Below are 21649 nucleotides of genomic sequence, written 5' to 3' on the forward strand. Positions count from 1 at the left end.
AATGGATAACTTCATAAGAGGACTGGTGCATTGAGACAGATAAAGAAAAAAGAACATTCCTGACTGTTGATGTGAGAAAGATGAAGATGCTAGAGAAATAAATGTTATCTTTCCGAGACCATGGGGCGGTTTTACACAGATACTGTGATGAATGTAACTTTGAGTTTTAAAAAATATTTTAGTTGATTCAAGAATTTCATATAGTTTATTTTGGTCATAGTCAGACCCCCTCCTGCCGCAGCACCTCCACCTCACTACCCCTCCCAACTTCATGCCCTCTATTTTTTTTAATTGTTAGATGCTGGGAGAGGGAGTCAGTTTTCCTTATTGGTATGACACCTGGTAGGTTGACCAGACACCAAAGAACAGACCCACACCCAAGAGCACTTGGGAAAAATAGTTTAGAATCCATGGGCCTTAAAAAAAGAAAAGAAAATTAGTAATTGTTTCAGATTGATTAGTTAAGGACTAGCATCATTCCTTTTTGCCAAACCTCTTAGTCGTAGAATTGTTTAATAATCAATCTTAGAATAAAATGAAAAAATTTAAGAACATTTTTATGGTAAAATAATAAACATCTTAAATATTTTCATGCTCATAATACTTTTATCAGTGAAAAGAAAAGTCTGGATCATGTACTCATAGGTGAGGTGATAGGTTGCCTGTCCTTAGGCACCTGGGAACACTAGGCAGCTCTTAGAGATTTCACATTCTGATTCTCTCCACACTGACCCCACTGCTGTTTAATCCATTAGTCGCAGCTTTATTAAGTCCTTCCTCTTAGCACTTTGCTAGAAAACCAGGCTATAAAGCACCCCACATACCAGTATGATCAAAGAGAAAATAAATGTGAGGCCTAGTGCCTTTTGTTAAAGCCACAATCAGAACTCAGGACACAGGGGCAGGATCTGGGTATGGACACACCCTTCTGATTGGTGAAGGAAGGGTTCAGTGTTTCAAAACCAAGAGATTCTCCTATGATTTCTCTTCCCCAGGGGCCATGCAATTCAATGTACTGTGACTCCCCCAGGCCATTCCCCTTGGAACACCTTGTTTAGGACTCCTCTTGGCTGACTCTCTTAGGGACAGCTCAAGGTTAACTAGGCTGCTGTTGGGTAATCAAGACCTGGTTCAGCTCTATGTGGGTGTGGCCTGCTGGGTGCTTTAAGGAATTCAGAAGGGAAAGTGCTTTGTTAAACATTACATAGACTATAGGCAAGATAGCAACGTTGTATTATAAAAATTCGATTTGTGCTCTAGGTAGGATTTGGAAAATGGTTGTAAACTATTTGAGAGTTTGTTTTGTTTTGTTTTGTTTTGAAACCAGAGGTCCCCCCCTCCTTAGTATATAAAACAGAAACCACCATTTCCTTTGATAAAAATAAAAATAAAAGGGAATATGTTTATTAAAATATGAGAAAATGTACAGCTGTCTCAGTGTATATCCTGCCCTGTGTTAATGTTTACTTCTGTCTGTCTTTCCTGCCACCTGTGCTTTCGTCTTTGAAGATATTCTACCGAGTAGTAGCAGACATTGAGCCTGGAGAAGAGCTCCTGCTGTTCATGAAGAGCGAGGACTATCCCCATGAGACCATGGCGCCTGACCTCCATGGTGAGTACGGCTTGGCTCAATACCATCCTGCCTGGTCATGCTCTCCAAAAACCACACAGCATCCAAAAGAACCCTTCATGCCTGGCATTTCTTCACTAGTTTACTTGACTACAGTGTCACTTTTGACAAATTCATTCTCTTAGAGCAGGTGCTTTCTTGGGTTGACAGTGGGTTCCATTATGGAGAAACTATAGTGAGTTAAGGGCTTCCCTAAAATATAGACAAAGAGAATTTAGAAACTTAAGTAGAAACATCACCTTAAGTTTTCTCAATGCCTTTTGTGGGAATCCTTCTACTTTTTGAGAATCATTCCAAATACCCAGGCTTGGAGCTTTCTTAAGTCTAACAGGTGTCTTTCCCATTTCTTTTCCTATTAGTGGGAATCTGAACCATCATGATCCCGTGGGAGGGGGTAAAGGAGCAGAGCTTGAGAAAAGTAGAGGTGAGGAAATTTTAGAGCTAGTAGAGTTTTTTGTTGCCAGAAACCTCTTCTAAATTGAAGGAAGGGGGATCAAAATGATGGTAACTAGTAGTGATATTTGCTCAGGAAACGTTAATGACTGTGTTTGTGTGCATCTGGTACTGAGACGAAACAGTCGTTTTTCTTTTTCCTTCCTACTCCTCTCTCCTACTATAATGTGATGTGGTTCAACACAATGTGCTGGTGTCCTTAGGACTGGTAGAAAGGACCGGTAGGAAGGTGGCACAGAGTCTAGTACCCCAGAAGGAAAGCCTCAGCACAGTTTGTGTCTGCACCTGTGAAAGAATCTGCTGCTCTTGCTAGCTCCCTTTCAAACATTGTTTCCCTGAGCTGTCCTCTGCACTGCCTTTGTAAGGTATACCAGCTGTATTTAGGGTATCTTTGGGTGTTTTTTTTTTTCTCCTTGGAAACTCTGACATGAAAATGGCTCTAGAAACCTAGACATCCTAGTCAGTTTGGTAGAGTTTGAGTTTAAGGGGGGAATCTGGTCATGGGAAATGGTTCATAGGCAGTACAGGGTGCTTAATGAGGAAAAACTTGCAATCTGGGGGTCTCTTCTAATACAACCCATCATTCATAGGTGATTGAGAGTTCTAGTGTTTTGGGGCAGTTGTTTTATAAAAAAAATTAAGTGATTTATTTTCTACTTTCAAAAAGCCTACATAGAAGTGGTTATTCCATTCTTAAGACTGTACCTTGTACATCACCATCCTCTAAAGTATTCTTGGGGTTAGGAAGATGGCTCACTCAATGAAGGACTTGTGTTACAAATATGAAAGCCCGAGTTTGATCTCCAGAACCTACACAGAAAAAACAAGGTGTGATAATACACACTTGTCATCCCACTGCTTGTGAGGTGGAGCCGGGGGGATCCTTGGAACCTTGGGCTAGCCAGCCTATCTGACCTAGCGAATTCCAGGCCAGTGAGAGACCCTGTCTCAAAAAGAGAGGCTAGATAGCACCCAAGGGATGACAACCCAGACCATTCTCTGCTTTCCACATGTACACACAAGTGCACAGACATTTGCACACACACTTTCATCCATACACTTATTCACACATACACATAAACACATGCATAAACCATTAGTTGCTTGGTCTTTTAACACATCATATCCATATTCATACTCATACCATATACTGATGTGTAAGCTTTACAATTTTTATTATATAAGGTTTTATATACCTTATATTATAATGTTTAAGTGGTATTTGTATTTCATGTTTTTAATATTTTATTATTTATTTTATGTGTATGAGTGTATTACCTGCTTGTATGTAAGTGCATCCATGTCATGCAATGCCTGCAAAGGTCAGAGAAGGTGTCGGATCCCCTGGAATTGGAATAACAAATGGTTGTTCGCTGCCATGTGGGTGATGGGAACTGAACCCAGGTCCTCTGCAAGAGCAACCAGTGCTCTAAAGCATTGAATTGTCTCTCCCACACCATGTATTTTTATACTTTTAGGAACGAGATAATTAGAACATAGGCATTCCATTTCTTCTGTGTGTCCCATATGATATGCTTTATTTGATCTTTTTTACATAAATAAAAAAACCTATAAGCAAGGAATTATATCCATTTTACACATAGAGAAACTGAGGTAAACAAAGTAGTGACCGATAAGACCACATGGCTAGTATGTAATGGAGTCAGCCCTGAGTGCAGTGTGTCTGCTGTCTAAAATCAAGTCTTTTCAATGTACTTTGTGACCTGAAAGTTCTGTAGTTTGGACTCCTGGATAAGATTAGAAGCAAAGTATGCAGGTGGTGTTAAAAACATTAGGGAACGTTTCCTTAGACTAGTTAATGCTGTTGAGATTTCTGTCTCCTGAGATGATTGATTGCAAAGTTCCTCCATCCTCCTTAACCCTGCATACAAAGTCAACACATCTGATGCCTTTTCCTTTCCTTTTATTGTTACTGGTGTGGTTTGAGCTAAACCAGTGTCTCCAGTGGTTGTGGCAGAGGCTTCCAGTGGGCCTTCCTGCTGGCCCTGTCTCACTGCAGCTGGGGGAAGTTCTAAAAGCCAAACGTAAACATATACCTGCTTCCCAATGTCCAGTGACATTCTCTTCCCTCCTAACATAGACATTAAGTTCCTCTGTCACCTCATTTCCCCCTCTCCTTTCATACCCGCTTTATAGCTGTCACACTCTACTATAGCTTCATCCTTCTGGGATGTACCGTGTCCTTTGAGCCATCGTGCTTGGCCCATGTTATTCCCTCTGGCCTGAAGTGGCTTCCGTTTCTTACCTCACCTGACTGATTCTTATCCATTCTGCAGCCCTTCCAAAACATCTTCCCTGCCAGCTTAACTGGATAAGGCAGGTTCCCAGGGCTTCCTGATGCCTTGTGAATGGATTTGTCATAGACCACATCAGAGTTTTTGTTTGCATGTGTATCCTTTGAGTTGCTTATATATTAATTCTCTGGCAATGGGTCTAGCATTTGTAGGTGACTAAAATATTTTCCCCTAAACATTTAGTCAATGAATAGCTAGAGAATAGCCCTTCCTTGGCTACAGATCTACACAGCAATGTGTGTTGTGGTGTTACTCTGAGTGTTTTTCAGCATCATGGGCTATGCACAATACTTCAGGAGTTGTACCTGTGATTTCTGTGGAGTGTGGCCTCATGGCTATTGAAGAGAAAGAGCAAAAACAATACCATTCATACCTGGCTTTATAATCTTGTTGCCTGCATTCTCCATTGCTAGCATCTGTTCACTTTGCTGACTTAATGTGCAAATATATATCTTTGATATTTAACAAAGCCACATCAATTATCACTGGCCCCGGAGTAACATAAATTAGCCTTGAAGGGTACTAGAAATATCCTGTGCTCCATTCTAAGTGGTGACAGTGATGGGCATAATTATGACTCAGAGAGGGTCTCTGTGTACCCTTGTGCCTTTCAGCCAACATGGCATTTGCTTAGAGAAAAGTAGAGATGAGTTTAAACCCTGACACCACAGCTCGCCTCTCTATTCCCTGGCTGGCTCCTTAGTGTCTTTGAGCATCAGTACATTTATCTAAAATAGGGATAAAAATCAGACTTAGAATTTCTCATACTTAGGTTTTAAAGAATGTCAATAACTCTTGTCATGGCTTGAGAAAATAATGACGTTCAGTAGGTGATAATTATTCCTTCCATTATCCCTGGAACCTAGAAAGGTTTATCCATTAGGGTTTATTTGATCAGAGGTTATACTATAGCCAAAGTAATTATGTTATTTTTAGATTCTTTCTTGGGTTCTTTACATATACTACTTATTATTTCTACTCCAAATTAAAATTGACATGGGGGAATGACAATCAAAAACTTTCAGGGTTGGGAGATGGTTCGGTAGGTGTAATGCTTGAAGCTTAAGCACGAAGACCTGAGTGTGTGGATCCTCAGCACTCACTCAAAGCGAGGCATGGTTGTGTATGTCTGTAACTCAGTGACAAATGGGGGAGGAAACGGCAGAATCCCTGGGGCTTGTTGGCCAGTCAATATAGCCAAAATGGTGAGGTACAGAGATCCTGTTTAACAAACAAGGTGGGCAGCAATAGAGGAAGACCATGACATCAACCTCTTCCCTCCTCATGTGTGTACATGCATGGGTGAATGCACCCACATCCATATGTATGCACACACCACACATACAAACACACACACACACACACACACACCAAATTATCAGTTATATCTCATATAATTCAAAGCTAACTTGTTTATGGTGACAATTCTTGAATACACAGTGCTAGTAACACCTGAACTGTTTCCACAGAAGAGCGACAGTGTCGCTGTGAAGACTGTGACCAGCTCTTTGAATCCAAGGCTGAACTAGCAGACCACCAGAAGTTTCCATGCAGCACGCCTCACTCAGCATTCTCAATGGTGGAAGAGGACTTCCAACAAAACCTTGAGAGTGAGAGTGATCTACGAGAGACACACGGCATCCAGGAGTGTAAGGAGTGTGACCGAGTGTTCCCAGATTTGCAAAGGTTAGCGACGGCATGTTGCACCATGGAAATTGTGTATTTGCTCTGTGATAAAGTGCTGTGCTGCATTTTAAGGAGTGTGCTATTGGGAAACTTGGAGCTTCATTGGACCAGCCAGAGTTGCTACTGACGTATTCAGAAATAATTTTTTTCTTACAAATTCTCATTCCTATTTACAATAAATTTATTGTTACTTATTCATTTATTGATTCTTTCCTTACTTTCTCCTTTGTTCATTCCTTTCTTCCTCCCTCCTGCCCCCTCTCTTTTTTCTCCTTCATTCATTCTTTCCTCCTTTCCCTCCTTCCTTTCTTTATTTTTTCATTTTCTTCCTAACACTAAGGATCAAACCAGAGCCTTAGACATGTTAGGAAAGTGTTCTGTTGTTGAGCTACATCCTCATCCCATAGATACTATTATTAGTTTTTAAAAATATTTTATTTTATGTATATGGGTATATTGCCTGCATGTGTGTAAGTGCACCCATGTCATGCAATGCCTGTGGAGGTCAGAAGAGGGTGCAGATGCCCTGGGGCTGGAATTATGGATGATTGTTAGCTGCCATGTGGGTGCTGGGAACCAAACCGCAGGTTTTCTGCAAGAGCAGCCAGTGCTTTTAAACACTGAGCCATCTCTCTAGCCCATAGATACTATAATTTGAGTTGAGTCAGTGGGAACGAAAGGCTTAACTTTATAGAGAATGATAGCATTGAAAAAAATACAGAGTGATGGGAAAAATTAATTAGTCATATGACAAGAATAGTAAATCTGCCTCTAAAACTATTCAAATGATTAAGAGTACTGGATCTCATATTCAGTTAATGAAAGGTAATTTGATAGAGCAGCATAGCTCATGTGTTTAACTCAAATTACTCATCTGTGTTGCACATCCACAAAGAACAAGAATATATTCAGCTTCCTAGCATAGCATTTTCTAAAAGGAAACACAGGGACTATAAGAATCTCAATGAAATAATTCTTTAATATTTATTTTCAAGAAAGTGAAAATCAGATTTTAGCAGCATATATGCGTTGTACAGCCTTTTAGATTTAATTCAAGAACATTTAAAATTTCCTATGGAAGAAAATAACAACCTTGGAAACCGCCCTTTGAAAATTATGCTATTAATTAAAATGCTACAAAATGTTACTTTTAGTTCAGAGATGCTAATAAGGTTGTTTGTTTGTTTGTTTGTCTGTTTCTACCTAATGGCTTTTGCTTTTAGTCCACAACAGCTTTAATAATTACATCCATTACTTTGATTTTTAAACTGAAATGATTGTTAGAACATGTAGTTAGACTTCCAAGTGGACACATTGTTGTGGGTCTGTGAGATTGCTGGTATATCAAATGGCCTTGCTCAAGAGTGTGGATGGCTGAAAAGTTCTTGATGTGACCCCCCCAGCTCACCATTTCATTTCCTGCCCTCAGTGCCTTCTGTTCCTTTCTCCGCATCTCCTACTGCTTGGCATTTTTTTTTTTTTTCTGGTTAGGTCTGTTTTAGGGAAGAAATTTCATAGAGAAGTCATTCAGTTCAGAAGTCATGGCCTACTAACAGACATCATCTTCTTTGAAGTGACTGAGTCAAATGAATTCCTCTCTAACTTTGAAAAGTCAGGCCTAATTTAGTTATTAAAGAGAAAAAATAGAAATAATGGAGTTTTCCTAGCACCTTTTAAGTTCATCTACATCACTTAATATAAGTCTATAGATAGAATGAGCGGGACTTATCTGTTTAGTAAATGTGAATTTCTAATAAAAGTCACATACCCTATCTCTTAAATATAGTTATACCCCTAAATTATAAAAAAGCAAAATGAATCCAGTAGATACCAATGAATAGGGAGAATATTTACACAAAGAAATACTATGTCTGGGGCCAGAAATTAAATATTTTACTTTGATTTTTCAAAATAAAAATACAGACAGTCTTACTAAGCAAAACATGGTGGACTAAAGAGTAAAATGAAATTCTTCCTTTGAAAAGTCTGTAACAGCCCTTCGTAGGAGGAAGATCTTGAGTCAACTGGAAGATGGAGCTCCAGTCAGCTCCACTTTATGTTGAAAGCAACTGTCAGTTTAGTGGAGCCCGTCAAGCACTCAGTGGACTGCAGCACTGAACTCTCCAAACTTACCGTTTGGTAACCCAGTCCAATGTACCAAGTCACCATGCAGCTGGATGCCACTCCTTTAAGTGGTGTGCTTGGTTAAGACTTGTCTGCTGTAGCCCCATGCCAAACTTACATTCTCTAGACACTGTCCTCTTTGTTGAATGGTCTGTTGTTGAGGATTTTGTCAGCAAATGAGAATTCCTTTCTTGATATGATACATTCTTCTGTTTGCATCTCCTATCTAAAATACTTGAAATTCTTTTATTGCATTCACTTGTGTGTGTGTGTGTGTGTGTGTGTGTGTGTGTGTGTGTGTGTATCTGTGTCTGTCTGTGTGAACGTGTGGACGTTGGAAGTCAGCTTCTAGGAGTCAGTTCTTTTCTTCATGTGGATTCCTGGGATTGAACTCAAGTGTCAACCTTGGCATCAAATACCTTTACCCCCTTAGCCATCTTGCTTGCCCTAAAACCATTGAAAAAGAGTTTAAAAAAATGCAAATGTAAGAGAGAGAGAGAGAGAGAGAGAGAGAGAGAGAGAGAGAGAGAGAACTGAAAAGAATATAGACAGCTAATCAAATCTTCTGATGACTGACTGGATTGTTTCTGTGGTTATGAAAATAATGCATTTTGGCTTTTGTAAGAAGTTGTTTCCCTTACCCTCTCTGTGTGTAAGTATGAGGGGTATGTGTGGGCCAGGGGACAAGCTAGAATGCTGTTCTTCAGAAGCTTGTTTTTTGAGACACGGTCTCTCTTTGGCCTAGAGTTTCCTGAGTAGGGTAAACTCACCGGCCAGTGAGCCTGACTCAGGGATCTTCCTGTCTCTACCACCTCAGTGGTGGGGTTACAAGTATGTGCCACCATGCCAGGCCTTTTATGTGGGTGCTAGGCATTGAACTTTGGTCCTCATGCTTGCACAGTACTGACTGAGCTGTCTCCCCAGGTTCCTCTTTTATCTCTAAGTAGCCAGGGAACACTGTGGGTTTAATGATAGATTTGGAGAAGGAAGGAAGGAAAGATTCTCTTGCTGTGTCAATCGCTAAGTGTCATGTACTCACAGTACTCCCTTAAAACTACACCACATACTTTCAGTTAGGAGAAGGAATGAAACTCAGCATACTGTCCAGTCTTCCATCACCAGAATGCAGAGATTAGTATTTCACATACACATACTGGAATATATGTCAGAAAGTAGCTTACCCTCCTCCATCGCTGAAGATACTGAGAATCACAATCTCTACAGTGGTTTCGAGGGATGTTCTTGATCCAGTTCAATGTTAGTTCCAGTTACTGATATCTCTGTTATGAACTCATTTATTAACATTTTAACTTCTTGAGCAAACAAAGGACTACATATTGTAAATAAAAGGGCTTTTCCTAGGACTCCGCACCCCTGGCCCCTCCTGGTACCTTGTGTTCAGGAAGATATTGGCACTTGTGGTTAAACAGAGTACCATTTCCAAAGCAGTTTCCTCATGGGACCCTAAAGTAAGTTCATGTGCTAATCTGAATAGAGCTGTAGGAAGGAAATAAAGAGGAAAGAATGGGGAAGACATTTTTAATTTACATGAACTTCATTTACTTACCTGTTTCCACTCATACCTGTTGGGTATTCTTAATGTATGAAGGTCTTAAATTGATATTCAAATGCAGAGTATTAATTTTACAGATAAAGTGTGGTAAGTAAAGTGCACTTACATGGCTGATAGTTTTAAGCTTTAAAACATAACTTTTTATTGTTATATGCTTAAAATATGCACATTTATAAAAAATGGCAAATAGAAAGTACCAAGTGTTCAGCTTTGGCAATTATCACACAAGGCTGGTCTTGTTGTACCTCTACCCATTTGTGACTACTTTTCAACAACTTTTGGACATTTACATTTTTATTAATTGTTCAGTATGTGTCTCTAGAAAGTTAAGACCTTTAAAACATTATTTTAGTAGTACACTTTAACAGTAATTCTTTACCATTATCAGGTATGCAGTCAGAGTTCAAATTTTGCTAGTTATAACTTTCAGAATTAATATGAAAATAAAGTCCAGGTGTAACAATTAACAGGCTTATGTCTTTAACTTTAACCTGAATGTTCCCCTAGCCCAACTCTCTCTCCAGCTGTTTTTCTCACTGTCTTTTTTTCAGTTCAAATTCTGCTGCTTCTATATCCTAGCTGGTATCTAACATCTTTGTCCACCCCTTTATTGCCTGTAAGTGTCAGATTACATCCCAAGCCTTGGCTGGAATTTGGGTTCAATAGTTTATCAGCATAATTCATTTATGGTATCACTTATTTATATCAGGAGGTATATAAGAGATTGCCTAGATCACTGATTCCTTAAGACCAAATGAATGTATTCAAGCTCCATTATTCGTTCATCGTTTATTATAAGAATTAATTCCATGTAGAAAAACCACTCTGTCTTGTTTATCATTCTAAAATAGGGTTTATATCATAGGAAAATTATGATTTGTTTGAATTTTTCCCTTTTTTTCCAGTTTCTTGATAATTTGTCTCCCCAATGTCTTTGAGGGTGACTGGTGATGTTATGTCTTTTGAATATTATTTTTGTTAAAATACTTGGCCTTATTGATGTTTAACTTGACCACCTTTGGTCAGTATCTCTTCAAATTGATATGCTAGTTTTTTAAATCATGTGTGGCTTTCTTGCTCTTTGCAATAACATATTCATATTTCAGCGGATTAGAAATCCATATCTCTAAGGAGCTCTGGTTACTCAATTTGAGCATGCTGTGTAAGTATGCTAAGGCTAATGTGCTCAGTGACCAAAAATGCTATAGATGTCTTCTGACTGCACAGTAATGGATTATCTAGACTTGTCTCACATTATATTCATGAAGGTTTCATGCACAAATTTTAAGATAGTCTCTATATTTTATTCTATTAAAACTTACTTATTTTATGTGTTTGAGTATTTTGCCTGCATGTATGTAAGTGCATCTGTGTCATGTAATGCCCCTGGGAACTGAACCTATGTCCTTTGGAAAAGCAGTCTGTGCTATTATCCACTGAGTCATCTCTCCAGCCCTCACATTCTGAACTTTGAAGCATAAACTATCTTGGGAGAAACTTCTAATCATGTTTTCCCACATTAGGATCCTCAAATACACTTAAAATTCTATATACTATGCTTTTTAGTCCATAGGTTATCTATCATCTATCTATCTATCTATCTATCTATCTATCTATCTATCTATCTATCTATCATCTATCCACCTACCTATCATCTATCATCTACCTACCTACCTACCTGCCTACCTACCTACCTACCTATAGATCCATGTATCATTGATTTTTCTAGCTATTTTCTACCTATCTTTATCATCATGATCATCATCATGATCATCATCATCTACTTACCTACCTGTCATATGTCCACATATCTCATGTGTATATCCATCGACCCATCCATCTATGGAAGTTGCTTGTTGAATAGTTAGTTTGCAGTTCTCTTTACTATATGGTGACAGGGCTAGAAATAGAAACATTTCTGCATCTAAAAGTTACATATATTAGAACCACTTGCCTTATGTTCTTAAGCATTTTATTAACACTTTCATTGTACTGTGTTTGAATAAAGCAGATATGAGCAATCCATGTTGCTATTGGAATTGCATAGTGAACCATAACTGGACAAATAACTATTATGTTCTTAAATATCATTATTGCCAGATAATCCTTGCTAGCTGTGTCAGGTTTTTTTTTTTTTTTTTTTTAGCAAGCCACATCTTTGTACCAGAAGGAAACAAAGTCTAGAACCATGAGGTTACTTGTCTATTAAAAGGACATTCCTCTTTCCTTCTTCTCACTGCAGTGTCTTTCCTTGCCCCTTTGACTAATAATACAATAATTTTGTACATGAATACATTCCTTGTCACTCTGTCTTATTAAATCAATTGTTCTCTTAACAGCTTGGAGAAACACATGTTGTCACATACTGAGGAGCGGGAGTACAAGTGTGATCAGTGTCCCAAGGCATTTAACTGGAAGTCCAATTTAATTCGCCACCAGATGTCACATGACAGTGGAAAGCACTATGAATGTGAAAATTGTGCCAAGGTACAGTGAATTTGTAGGCTGCTTGCCTCTCTCTGTCATCCTCCTCACTCTTAATCCATCACCTGCTATTACATTTAAAAACAAGCCTTAAGAAAGGAAACCATAAATATCATAAGAAAAGTATGCTAAAAGGCATTAGGAGAGTGTATAAAAACACTTGGTGGGTACACTTTTATTTTTATAAGGGAGGATGTGAGGCTTAATGGTGAGTTCCAGAACTAGGTGTGAGACATCCTTGGTAAATTCCTGATTCTGCTAAGTGGTCAGTGTGGGGTATTTCATAGCCTTGCAGGGACTGAAAGTTGTATCCAATGTGCATTACTTATTTCTTTTAATAACAATTTGTGAGGAGAATCACATGAAGTTTCTGAAGGCTTACTCAGAAAGAATGGAAGACTCCAACATTTGCAGATTTTTCCGCCTTCGTCCTCTCTATAAATCATGACTTGGTTCTCATTGAAAAGCACAGGGCCTCTGTCTTAGTGGCCAATTCTGAACAGCACATGGCCAAGATGAAAGCAATCCACTTGGACCACAGCTGTGAGCTATAGCAACGGTCATTCACAACTTTGGGTTTCCATGTTTTATGATGAACCCAGCGATGTCCCTATATCATTTAAGGTGCTTTCTGTTTCCAAAAACTTTTCATAGCATTTGAAGAGCTTGCTTAATGCTGGTGGAAATCGTGACATCTTAAATTGCCTTTCAGGATATTTTTTCCTGGATATGTTACTGTTTTTTTTTTTCATTTTTCTTAGTACAGTGTCCAAATGAATAGTTTTAGATGGCTGGCGATAAGCAGAAGGGAAAAAAACTGTTAGGATTTAACCCCTTAGGGAAATTCTTTAAGTGAATTTGGGGTGCTTCAGAAAAAATCTTGCAAATAGTGTTTACAATGTGTTTTTATTTAAAGGGTGGAAATAGTGCATCATTTTTAATGATGGCCTGGCCAGCTCTAGTTACTACCAAGGCCTTGACTATGGCCCAATCCTGTCGTTCATTATGTGGGCTTGTAACTGACACTAGTGGCTACCCTAAGATAAATCTAGAGACCTGAATAATTCACAATTCCCTCTGTAGACAAGATTTTTACACTTTTGGTTTTAGGGAAAAACAAAAGTGAGAGAAAGAACCAAAATCGCTCCTTGAGCCATGCCTGGCTATCTTTCTTGTATCTGTGAGTTAAGTTTCTGGATTAATCAGTACTCATTTCCTAGCAGGTTTTCACGGACCCTAGCAACCTTCAGCGGCACATTCGGTCTCAGCATGTTGGTGCCCGGGCCCATGCTTGCCCGGAGTGTGGTAAAACATTTGCCACTTCATCAGGCCTCAAACAACACAAGCACATCCACAGCAGTGTGAAGCCCTTTATCTGTAAGTTTTTAACACTCCAGCCCCTTTTCCTGCATCTGTCTCTCCTCCCAAAGACTCTGTGCTCAGGAGCATGGCCATACACAGCCACTGTGGGTGGGAGGAGGGTGCCCTTGTGGCTATTTATGGTCCAATCCAGTAGGGTTAGTTTCTGTTACAAGAAAATCTTTTATAACCAGATCCATGGTGTTTTGTCTATAATCCCTGGGGTGTTTTCTTTTAGATGAAATCAATAACAGGTAAAGAAAAGTCATTAAATAATGAAAGAGACGTCTCTTCAGGTTATAGGATTTAATTGAGACAACCAGATTTGTCTCACACTGTAAATGTTCGTAGCTTTGTAAAACAACAAATAGCAGATATCAATAAAAAGGTGATGTCATTAAAACCTGCTCTGGATCACAAAGAGCTGGAAGAGCTCCACCTGGCAAGTAGGCTTATAATGCTGTGTATGGGTTGGGGGTATGTGTAGAGACAGGGATAAAATGTTCTTTAATCTCCCCTTGCTTGCCACTTCCACTGTAGATTGGTGGTTCTGGGCCATTTGAAAAGCAGAGCATTTTCACTTTGATGCAGGCCAGGCTGCTCCTATTACTGCGCTAAAGCAAATTTCCAAGCAGTGTGCTTTCAGGGATGTCCACTGACCTCCTACTTGGCATACCCCTGGACAGAGCACTTTAGCAACACATTTCAAGTAAAAGAAAGCTCAGTTCTTGGTTGTTTTTTTTTTTTTTTTTTTTTTTTTTTTTTTTTTTCTTTTTTTTAAATTTTTTTTTTTTTTAAATTTTTTTTTTTTTTTTTTTTTTTATAGCTTCTTGTTCAAAGCAGGAAACATAGAGAGCACATCGGACTGAACATGTGATTATTTTTCTCTTGATAATGAAGAGTGGCTAATTTTTAGATATCTCTCTGCTGTCCACTTAATCAATTCCACCACTAGAAAAGCCTTACTTTTTATTTCCTTGCCTGTTCTTTGGGTTGTGCTGAAGTAATTCAGAAGGCAAATTATTTGTTCATGGTCCATCTGGACAGCAACTCTGGGCATCTTTTGTTCTCTTGCTCTGCCAGGTATGTAAATACAGAGATGCATTGAGTGTGCTACAAACTTATACACTGATTTTGGATCCAGATATGGGTAGAACTGTTTGAAGCCAACTCAGCACCTGGCAAGATCTCTGAGTTGGGAACGTGAAAACCAGTTTTCCTGACAAGTAGTGATGGTTGTAGTAGATATCTGAAGCACCAGGACAGGACCTGCTGGCAAAACACTCAATTTTCAGTGCCAATATGGAGATGTCAGAAACGAAGTGTCCCACCCCTGGCATTGACACAGCCTTGTCTCTGTGCTTCCAAGTACCAAGAGTGCTTGGCCGTCCTTTGCCAGCGTTTGGCAGAGTCCTGCTTTGCTCAGATGTTCTGTCCCCTGGGTGGAATGAAAAGGACTAGCAGAGAAACAAAGGGTGCTCCAGTCTCCCCTGGGGTAGCTCTGTTGAAATCATGGGAAATAAAGTGTACAATAGAAATTTTAGATTTTTTTTTGCCTTAAAAAAGTATTCGTGACTCTTGGCCATAATGCCCTGTAGGCATGCTTGGAATGCTACTGTACATGATAATAGTTCATTTATTTCTGGCAAGTTTACTGATGTTTTGGTGAGAAGAAGAGTGGAATAAATCACAAGAAACTCTGATCACCCATTTAATGTTCCATTTTTTTAAAAAACAAAGGGCAGAAATTATAAACTCCCATCATCATACACTGGGGGATTCTGCAGTGTGACCTGTTGTTGAAGTCAAGTGTTTTACTCGAAAGCATCTTAGATTGTCCTTTACCATTTGGACTGCATCACATATTTCCCATGAATGCCTTTTCAGCAATTATTGGTAAATTCAAATAGCAGATGGCATTCTTCAAATATCAAATCTGACATTGAACCATGGAGTAATTATGAATAATAGCCATGTAATTTCAGAACAAAAGAGTTTAAGGATCAGGAGTTGGTGTGAGATTGGAATGGTGGAAGTTCACCTAGGGCTGGTATCTGTTTCTCCCCAGAAGGCCACACACCACGATTCACCCCCACTGGTGTGTTTATGGCAACTGTCTCTTATTACAGTGTGCCGCCAAGCTTGAGCCCAGAGTCCCCCGTGCTAAGGTAATTACTCACCGCCTTTACAGCAACCCCCAGCCTTCCCAAATGGAAACCACATGCTCTAATAGACTGAATATATTCAAAATACCTCTTAATTTGTTTAATAAGTAGAAAGATGCAATGTTAACTGCTGCCTAATTCCTTGTTACTGAGAAAATTACAGTAGAGTACAGACTTCAACATCAATTGAATCAGTTGACCTGCAGGGCCTGGTTGTTATGATATCTCAAGCTAAGCCTTCAAGTGTGGAAAACAAAGCCCCTGCCTAAGGAAACAACCCAGATTCTATGTTCTTGAGATCAGACGCAGATTTGGCTCATCATGTAACAGAAGGCCCAGTCAGACAAGTCAAGTACAACTTTTCTTACTCCAACACAGACACCCTGGATTTTCTTAAAGCTAACCTGTTCTATGAAAGAGTAGGAAGCAACATTTTATTTCAAAAAGTTGAAAGCCTTCCAGACATTTGCACCCTTGTTGAATACCCACCAAGACATTTTCTTAATGCATTTTAATGCCCAAACAAGAGATTAAAAAAAAGTTTATCTTATAATTCTAATGATATATTGAGAATTTCTTGGAATCATTCATAACTGAATCAGTAAAATACTATGTGGTGAAAGTTTGATGTGCTTCCGTTTGCCATGTGATTTTTATTTGGTGTCTCAAATAATATAAAAATGTGTGTATTTATGGAGTCTGTTTAAATACCTTTAAAGCAGAAAGGTCAGTGTACCCTGCTAGAATCATCTGAAAAGAAATCACATACACTTTCTCTTCCCATTAATACACATTCTGGTCTCTACAATGTTAATAAGGATTTAAAAAAAAATTATCAACAAGCACACTGTAGATCAATGCAGTTTAGTCTTTATCAGGAGAAGAAATAGAAATGTAATAACTCAATACTTCCTGTTTGTGTGTGAGGGGGTGGGAGGACAAAATTCTGAGTGAGTTTGGTTGACTGACCTCTATAAAATCTTCTTTGCATAAGTTTTTTAAAGAATACATTATCATTATTTTGGCTCAGGTGCTCAATTTTTCTGCAGCTGCATGTAACCATCATTTGAAAGTTGCATTTTGTCTTCATTTTCTGAAAAGGAATCTGTTTCCACAGTTACCAGCAAAGTATATCATATTTCCACATGCATTAAGCATGCACAGAAGCATTAAAGTAAGCTCACACATAAAGCAACTCATCTCCAGAAAAGTCAAATGAAAAAATATGATGCTGAGGAAATTGATATTATAATCCTGTGAGGCTGAAAAATGAATAGGAGTCTCACTTAAAAGGGTAGTTCTTAAGGGTTATGACATTTGGTCTTAAAATATGCTTAGATATGTTGGCACATTGGTGAGGTAGAGACATGATCCCCTATTGCCAAATTCTTGGTGAAGAGGGACAGTAATCGAGCACACTCGCTGCTGAATTCTTTCTGCATCAAGGTTTTCGCAGTGCTCTCTGGTACTTGGTTATAGCACACAGAAGTCAAGGCCCGAGATAACTGAGGAAGATTGGACAACAAGTGGACATGTTTCCCAAGGATGGGGGTTTCATAAATGCAGGAAGGTTAGCACAACCGCTGGTGTGAGGGGAAGTCAGAGGACGTGCTCATAGTTCATGGGAACCAGCAATGCAGGATGGAGTACATTCAATTGAGTTTCCTTTGCAGGCTTAAAATAGAGCCATTGTAAATTATGTCAGTCTTTCTCAAATCATGAAAATGATTGTTAAAAAAAAGTCTCAGAATACACAATGTGCATTGTTGTGTGGCTTTGAAGTGTGAGTGATGAGAGTGTATGATATAATACTAATAAAATAAGGGGCAAGCAGCCACAAGCCTGTTCCCCATGGGGAGAGGCAATAAAGGTGAAGTTTGAGGACGAGGGCAAGGCTGTTTCTCTCTGTTTTGCTGCCTACAATAGAGAATTCTTTAAGTGCTCTGCAATTTTCATGCTTAATATATCTTGAGATTTAATTTTTCAGATTCCACTAGTGTTAGCAATTGGGTGGGGAAGCAATGCATTCTGGACTGTGACTTTTCCATAAATATTTAAATACACAAATACTATGCAAATTATTGTGCGACGGGGATGGAAAAACTATTTATATATAATGTGAAATATTTGTGCTGTTTCAAGACATTTGTCAGGGTAGCTGCCTTGCTTTGGAACCCAGCGAGACGGAGTTTTCTGTGTTCGGAGCATCCGATTGGTGACTCCCAACTTCTATTCCTGGCTTCCTAATTGAAACTATTCTGGGTAAACCAATTGTGATACTTGCTAAATTCAGAAGCAATTACCATAAAGCCTGAGATTCTTTTTTTGTTGTTTGCACACAGGTGAGGTCTGCCATAAATCCTATACTCAGTTTTCAAACCTTTGTCGTCATAAGCGCATGCATGCTGATTGCAGAACCCAAATCAAGTGCAAAGACTGTGGACAAATGTTCAGCACTACGTCTTCCTTAAATAAACACAGGAGGTTTTGTGAGGGCAAGAACCATTTTGCGGCAGGTGGATTTTTTGGCCAAGGCATTTCACTTCCTGGAACCCCAGCTATGGATAAAACGTCCATGGTTAATATGAATCATGCCAACCCGGGCCTTGCTGACTATTTTGGCACCAATAGGCATCCTGCTGGTCTTACCTTTCCAACAGCTCCTGGATTTTCTTTTAGCTTCCCTGGTCTGTTTCCTTCGGGCTTGTACCACAGGCCTCCTTTGATACCTGCTAGTTCTCCTGTTAAAGGACTATCAAGTACTGAACAGTCAAACAAAAGTCAAAGTCCCCTCTTGACACATCCTCAGATACTGCCAGCTACACAAGATATTTTGAAGGCACTATCTAAACACCCACCTGTAGGGGACAATAAGCCAGTGGAACTGCTGCCCGAGAGGTCCTCTGAAGAGAGGGCCCTTGAGAAAATCAGTGACCAGTCAGAGAGTAGTGACCTTGACGATGTCAGTACACCAAGTGGCAGTGATTTGGAAACAACCTCGGGCTCTGACCTGGAAAGTGACCTTGAAAGTGATAAAGAGAAATGTAAAGAAAATGGTAAAATGTTCAAAGACAAAGTAAGCCCTCTGCAGAATCTGGCTTCAATAAATAATAAGAAAGAATACAGCAATCATTCCATTTTCTCACCATCTTTAGAGGAGCAGACTGCGGTGTCGGGAGCTGTGAATGATTCTATAAAAGCTATTGCTTCTATTGCTGAAAAATACTTTGGTTCCACAGGACTGGTGGGGCTGCAAGACAAAAAAGTTGGAGCTTTACCTTACCCTTCCATGTTTCCCCTCCCATTTTTTCCAGCATTCTCTCAATCAATGTACCCATTTCCTGATAGAGACTTGAGATCGTTACCTTTGAAAATGGAACCCCAATCACCAAGTGAAGTTAAGAAACTGCAGAAGGGAAGCTCTGAGTCCCCCTTTGACCTCACCACTAAGCGAAAGGATGAGAAGCCCCTGACTCCAGTCCCCTCGAAGCCTCCAGCAACACCTGCCACAAGCCAGGACCAGCCCTTGGATCTAAGCATGGGTAGTCGAAGTAGAGCCAGTGGGACAAAGCTGACCGAGCCGCGGAAGAACCATGTCTTTGGGGAAAAGAAAGGAAGCAATATGGAGGGCAGAGTGGCTTCGGATGGGTCTTTGCAGCATGCCAGACCCACGCCCTTTTTCATGGATCCCATTTACAGGTGAGGATGGACGGGAGAGGCTGATGAAGTGTGCACCATGGCATCGTGCCATCTTAACAGATAACTTTTATTATTACAAAACAAAGGATAAAGTTGTTTGAGCTCATGAATTTATTATTATTTTTGTATTAAGAAGTTGACAGGGTAGGTTTGGGCTCTGAAGTTGGGGTTTTGGAACAGGCTCACAGAATTTTTTTCTCTTGACAATACACTTATTTTTAAACATGTTTTTTTGGAGTGGAAAATGGGAAAGTTATATTTAAAGCTAGTTGTCGAGTGGCAGAAGAATGAAGCTTTTGAGGATTAGCATAGATATGCACATAAACGGCCCAGGTTATTTAGAATAGCTTTGGACCTAAACAGCCAGACTCTATTTTCTCTTTTAACGCACCAACACATCCTGAATATACACTACTTGATTCTGTTTCTAAGTAAATCTCTTAGAAACCCTGAGTTAGCGAAATGTGAATGACAAAAATACTTTTATATAAAATATAGGTAGATTGTTTAAAAGACATCCCTAACGCACTCATCACCCACTTTCCTTTAGTGTATGTAAAAATGCAGTAGGTAAAGCGAGGGTGCTTAATAAAACGCTCTCATAGCAGTTATCACTCACCATTCAAAATGATTTAGTTTTTAAATGCTAATTTTAAAAAAGGGTATGAATAGCAACAGTTATATTTTCACATCTTTTTACATATTGCAAGGCTTTGCAATTTACTTTCTCATTCAAATTTCGAACCCTGTCAAGACTTTGAAACACGTAGAATTTTTTATTTGAACTTACTTAAGATAGGACTATTTTCCTATTTTGTCCAGTGCTTTTTAGTGAAGAGATTTGGTGCTATTCTTTTGTTCAGTAATACTGATGAGCATCATATGATGTGAAAGATACTGGAGGTGCAAATTCTTGTCACTCAACATCTTATACCTGTACTGTCTACAATGTATTAAGAAAGATTGTCAATATGTAAAAGGTTCCCCCATTTCAATAAGAGAAATAGAACACAATACAAGGTACATGGTATCTCAGGCTTGTACTCCTTGCCCTCAGAAAGCTGAGGCAGGAGTATCACAAGTCTGAGACCAACCTGGGCTAAATAAAAAGACTATAGCTGGGGGAAAAAGAGGAAAAACACAAAAATCTATCAGTGGTATAAATCCCATATTTTGGCACTTAAAGATATCCATTGTATCCTGTCCAGCTTCTAAATGTCTGTCTTCTTCATCTCCTCTGCTGTTTGTTTCAAGGCCCTAGACTTTCATTTTATTAATCTTATGAAAGACCCAAACCCCAATATTAGTGTCAGACCTAGGATGAAATCTCAGTCTACTCAGGTCAAGCTTTTTCACCCTGAAATGGATTTACTATCTTCTACTTCCACAAAATAAAACATGTAAAAAGAGTACATAAAGTTTCCTGAATCACTAGATACTGTGTTTCAGTTACATTTTTGTTCTGTTTTTTTTTTTTCCAACAGGGTCCAATGTAGTTCAGATGGGCCTCTTTATTGTAGCTAAGGATGACTTTGACCTTCTGATCCATTCTTCCTGCACCTCCCATGTGCTTGGATTAGAAGAATGCATCCCACGTCCAGCTTTCAATTATATTTTCAGAATTTATTTACCTAAAAGTTTTTAAAAGAAAATTGCCAGTAGCTGGTACAAGAAATTAATTCATCTTACACCATTGCTATGTATGCCTACCTGAAAATACAGTGGGAAACATGTCTACAGCTCTACAGCTAACCCTTCCTCACCCCCTCCCTTCCATCTCCCCTGCTTATCTACCCAGAGAGAGAGAGAATACGTATTTATATACATAACACACACACCACACACACACACACACCACAACACACACACACACCGCCAAAGAAACCATACCATGTCAAATGCAGGCGTTGAGGCTGTCCTCCTGGTGCTAAAGGGAACTTCCAGGTTCTCTCACTAGATCTTTATTTTGGTCTGATTTTATGGGTTGCAAAACAATAATCTCTTCTCCCTGTAGAATCATGGGTGTTGGTTATAAGCAAGCACATCAGGGTTTGCATTTCAAGATACAAGATAAGGATGTGTGTGTGTGTGTGTGTGTGTGTGTGTGTGTGTGTGTGTGTGTGTTTGTGTGTGTGTGTGTGTGTGTGTGTGTGTGTGTGTG

The 21649-nt window shown here is 39.2% G+C and overlaps 1 protein-coding gene across 5 annotated transcripts in view; it reads left to right on the forward strand.

Moving 5' to 3' along the window:
- The window catches only part of LOC103731713 (histone-lysine N-methyltransferase MECOM), a 68738-nt gene that overhangs the window by 15059 nt on the left and 32030 nt on the right, over nucleotides 1-21649 (forward strand). For 2 of the 5 annotated variants that reach the window (XM_017797399.2, XM_017797401.2), the window contains exons 3-7: nucleotides 1510-1612; nucleotides 5868-6084; nucleotides 12121-12268; nucleotides 13486-13642; nucleotides 18132-19488. In XM_017797399.2, coding sequence (XP_017652888.1) covers nucleotides 1564-1612; nucleotides 5868-6084; nucleotides 12121-12268; nucleotides 13486-13642; nucleotides 18132-19488 — 1928 coding nt within the window. In that variant the 5' untranslated portion in view covers nucleotides 1510-1563. The remainder of the gene's footprint in view (nucleotides 1-1509; nucleotides 1613-5867; nucleotides 6085-12120; nucleotides 12269-13485; nucleotides 13643-18131; nucleotides 19489-21649) is intronic. The other 3 variants (XM_017797400.2, XM_029562077.1, XM_029562078.1) reach the window with 2 other exon arrangements.

This window comes from Nannospalax galili, unplaced genomic scaffold, assembly GCF_000622305.1.
Source record: "Nannospalax galili isolate Female #2095 unplaced genomic scaffold, S.galili_v1.0 scaffold33, whole genome shotgun sequence".
Lineage (NCBI taxonomy): Eukaryota > Metazoa > Chordata > Mammalia > Rodentia > Spalacidae > Nannospalax > Nannospalax galili.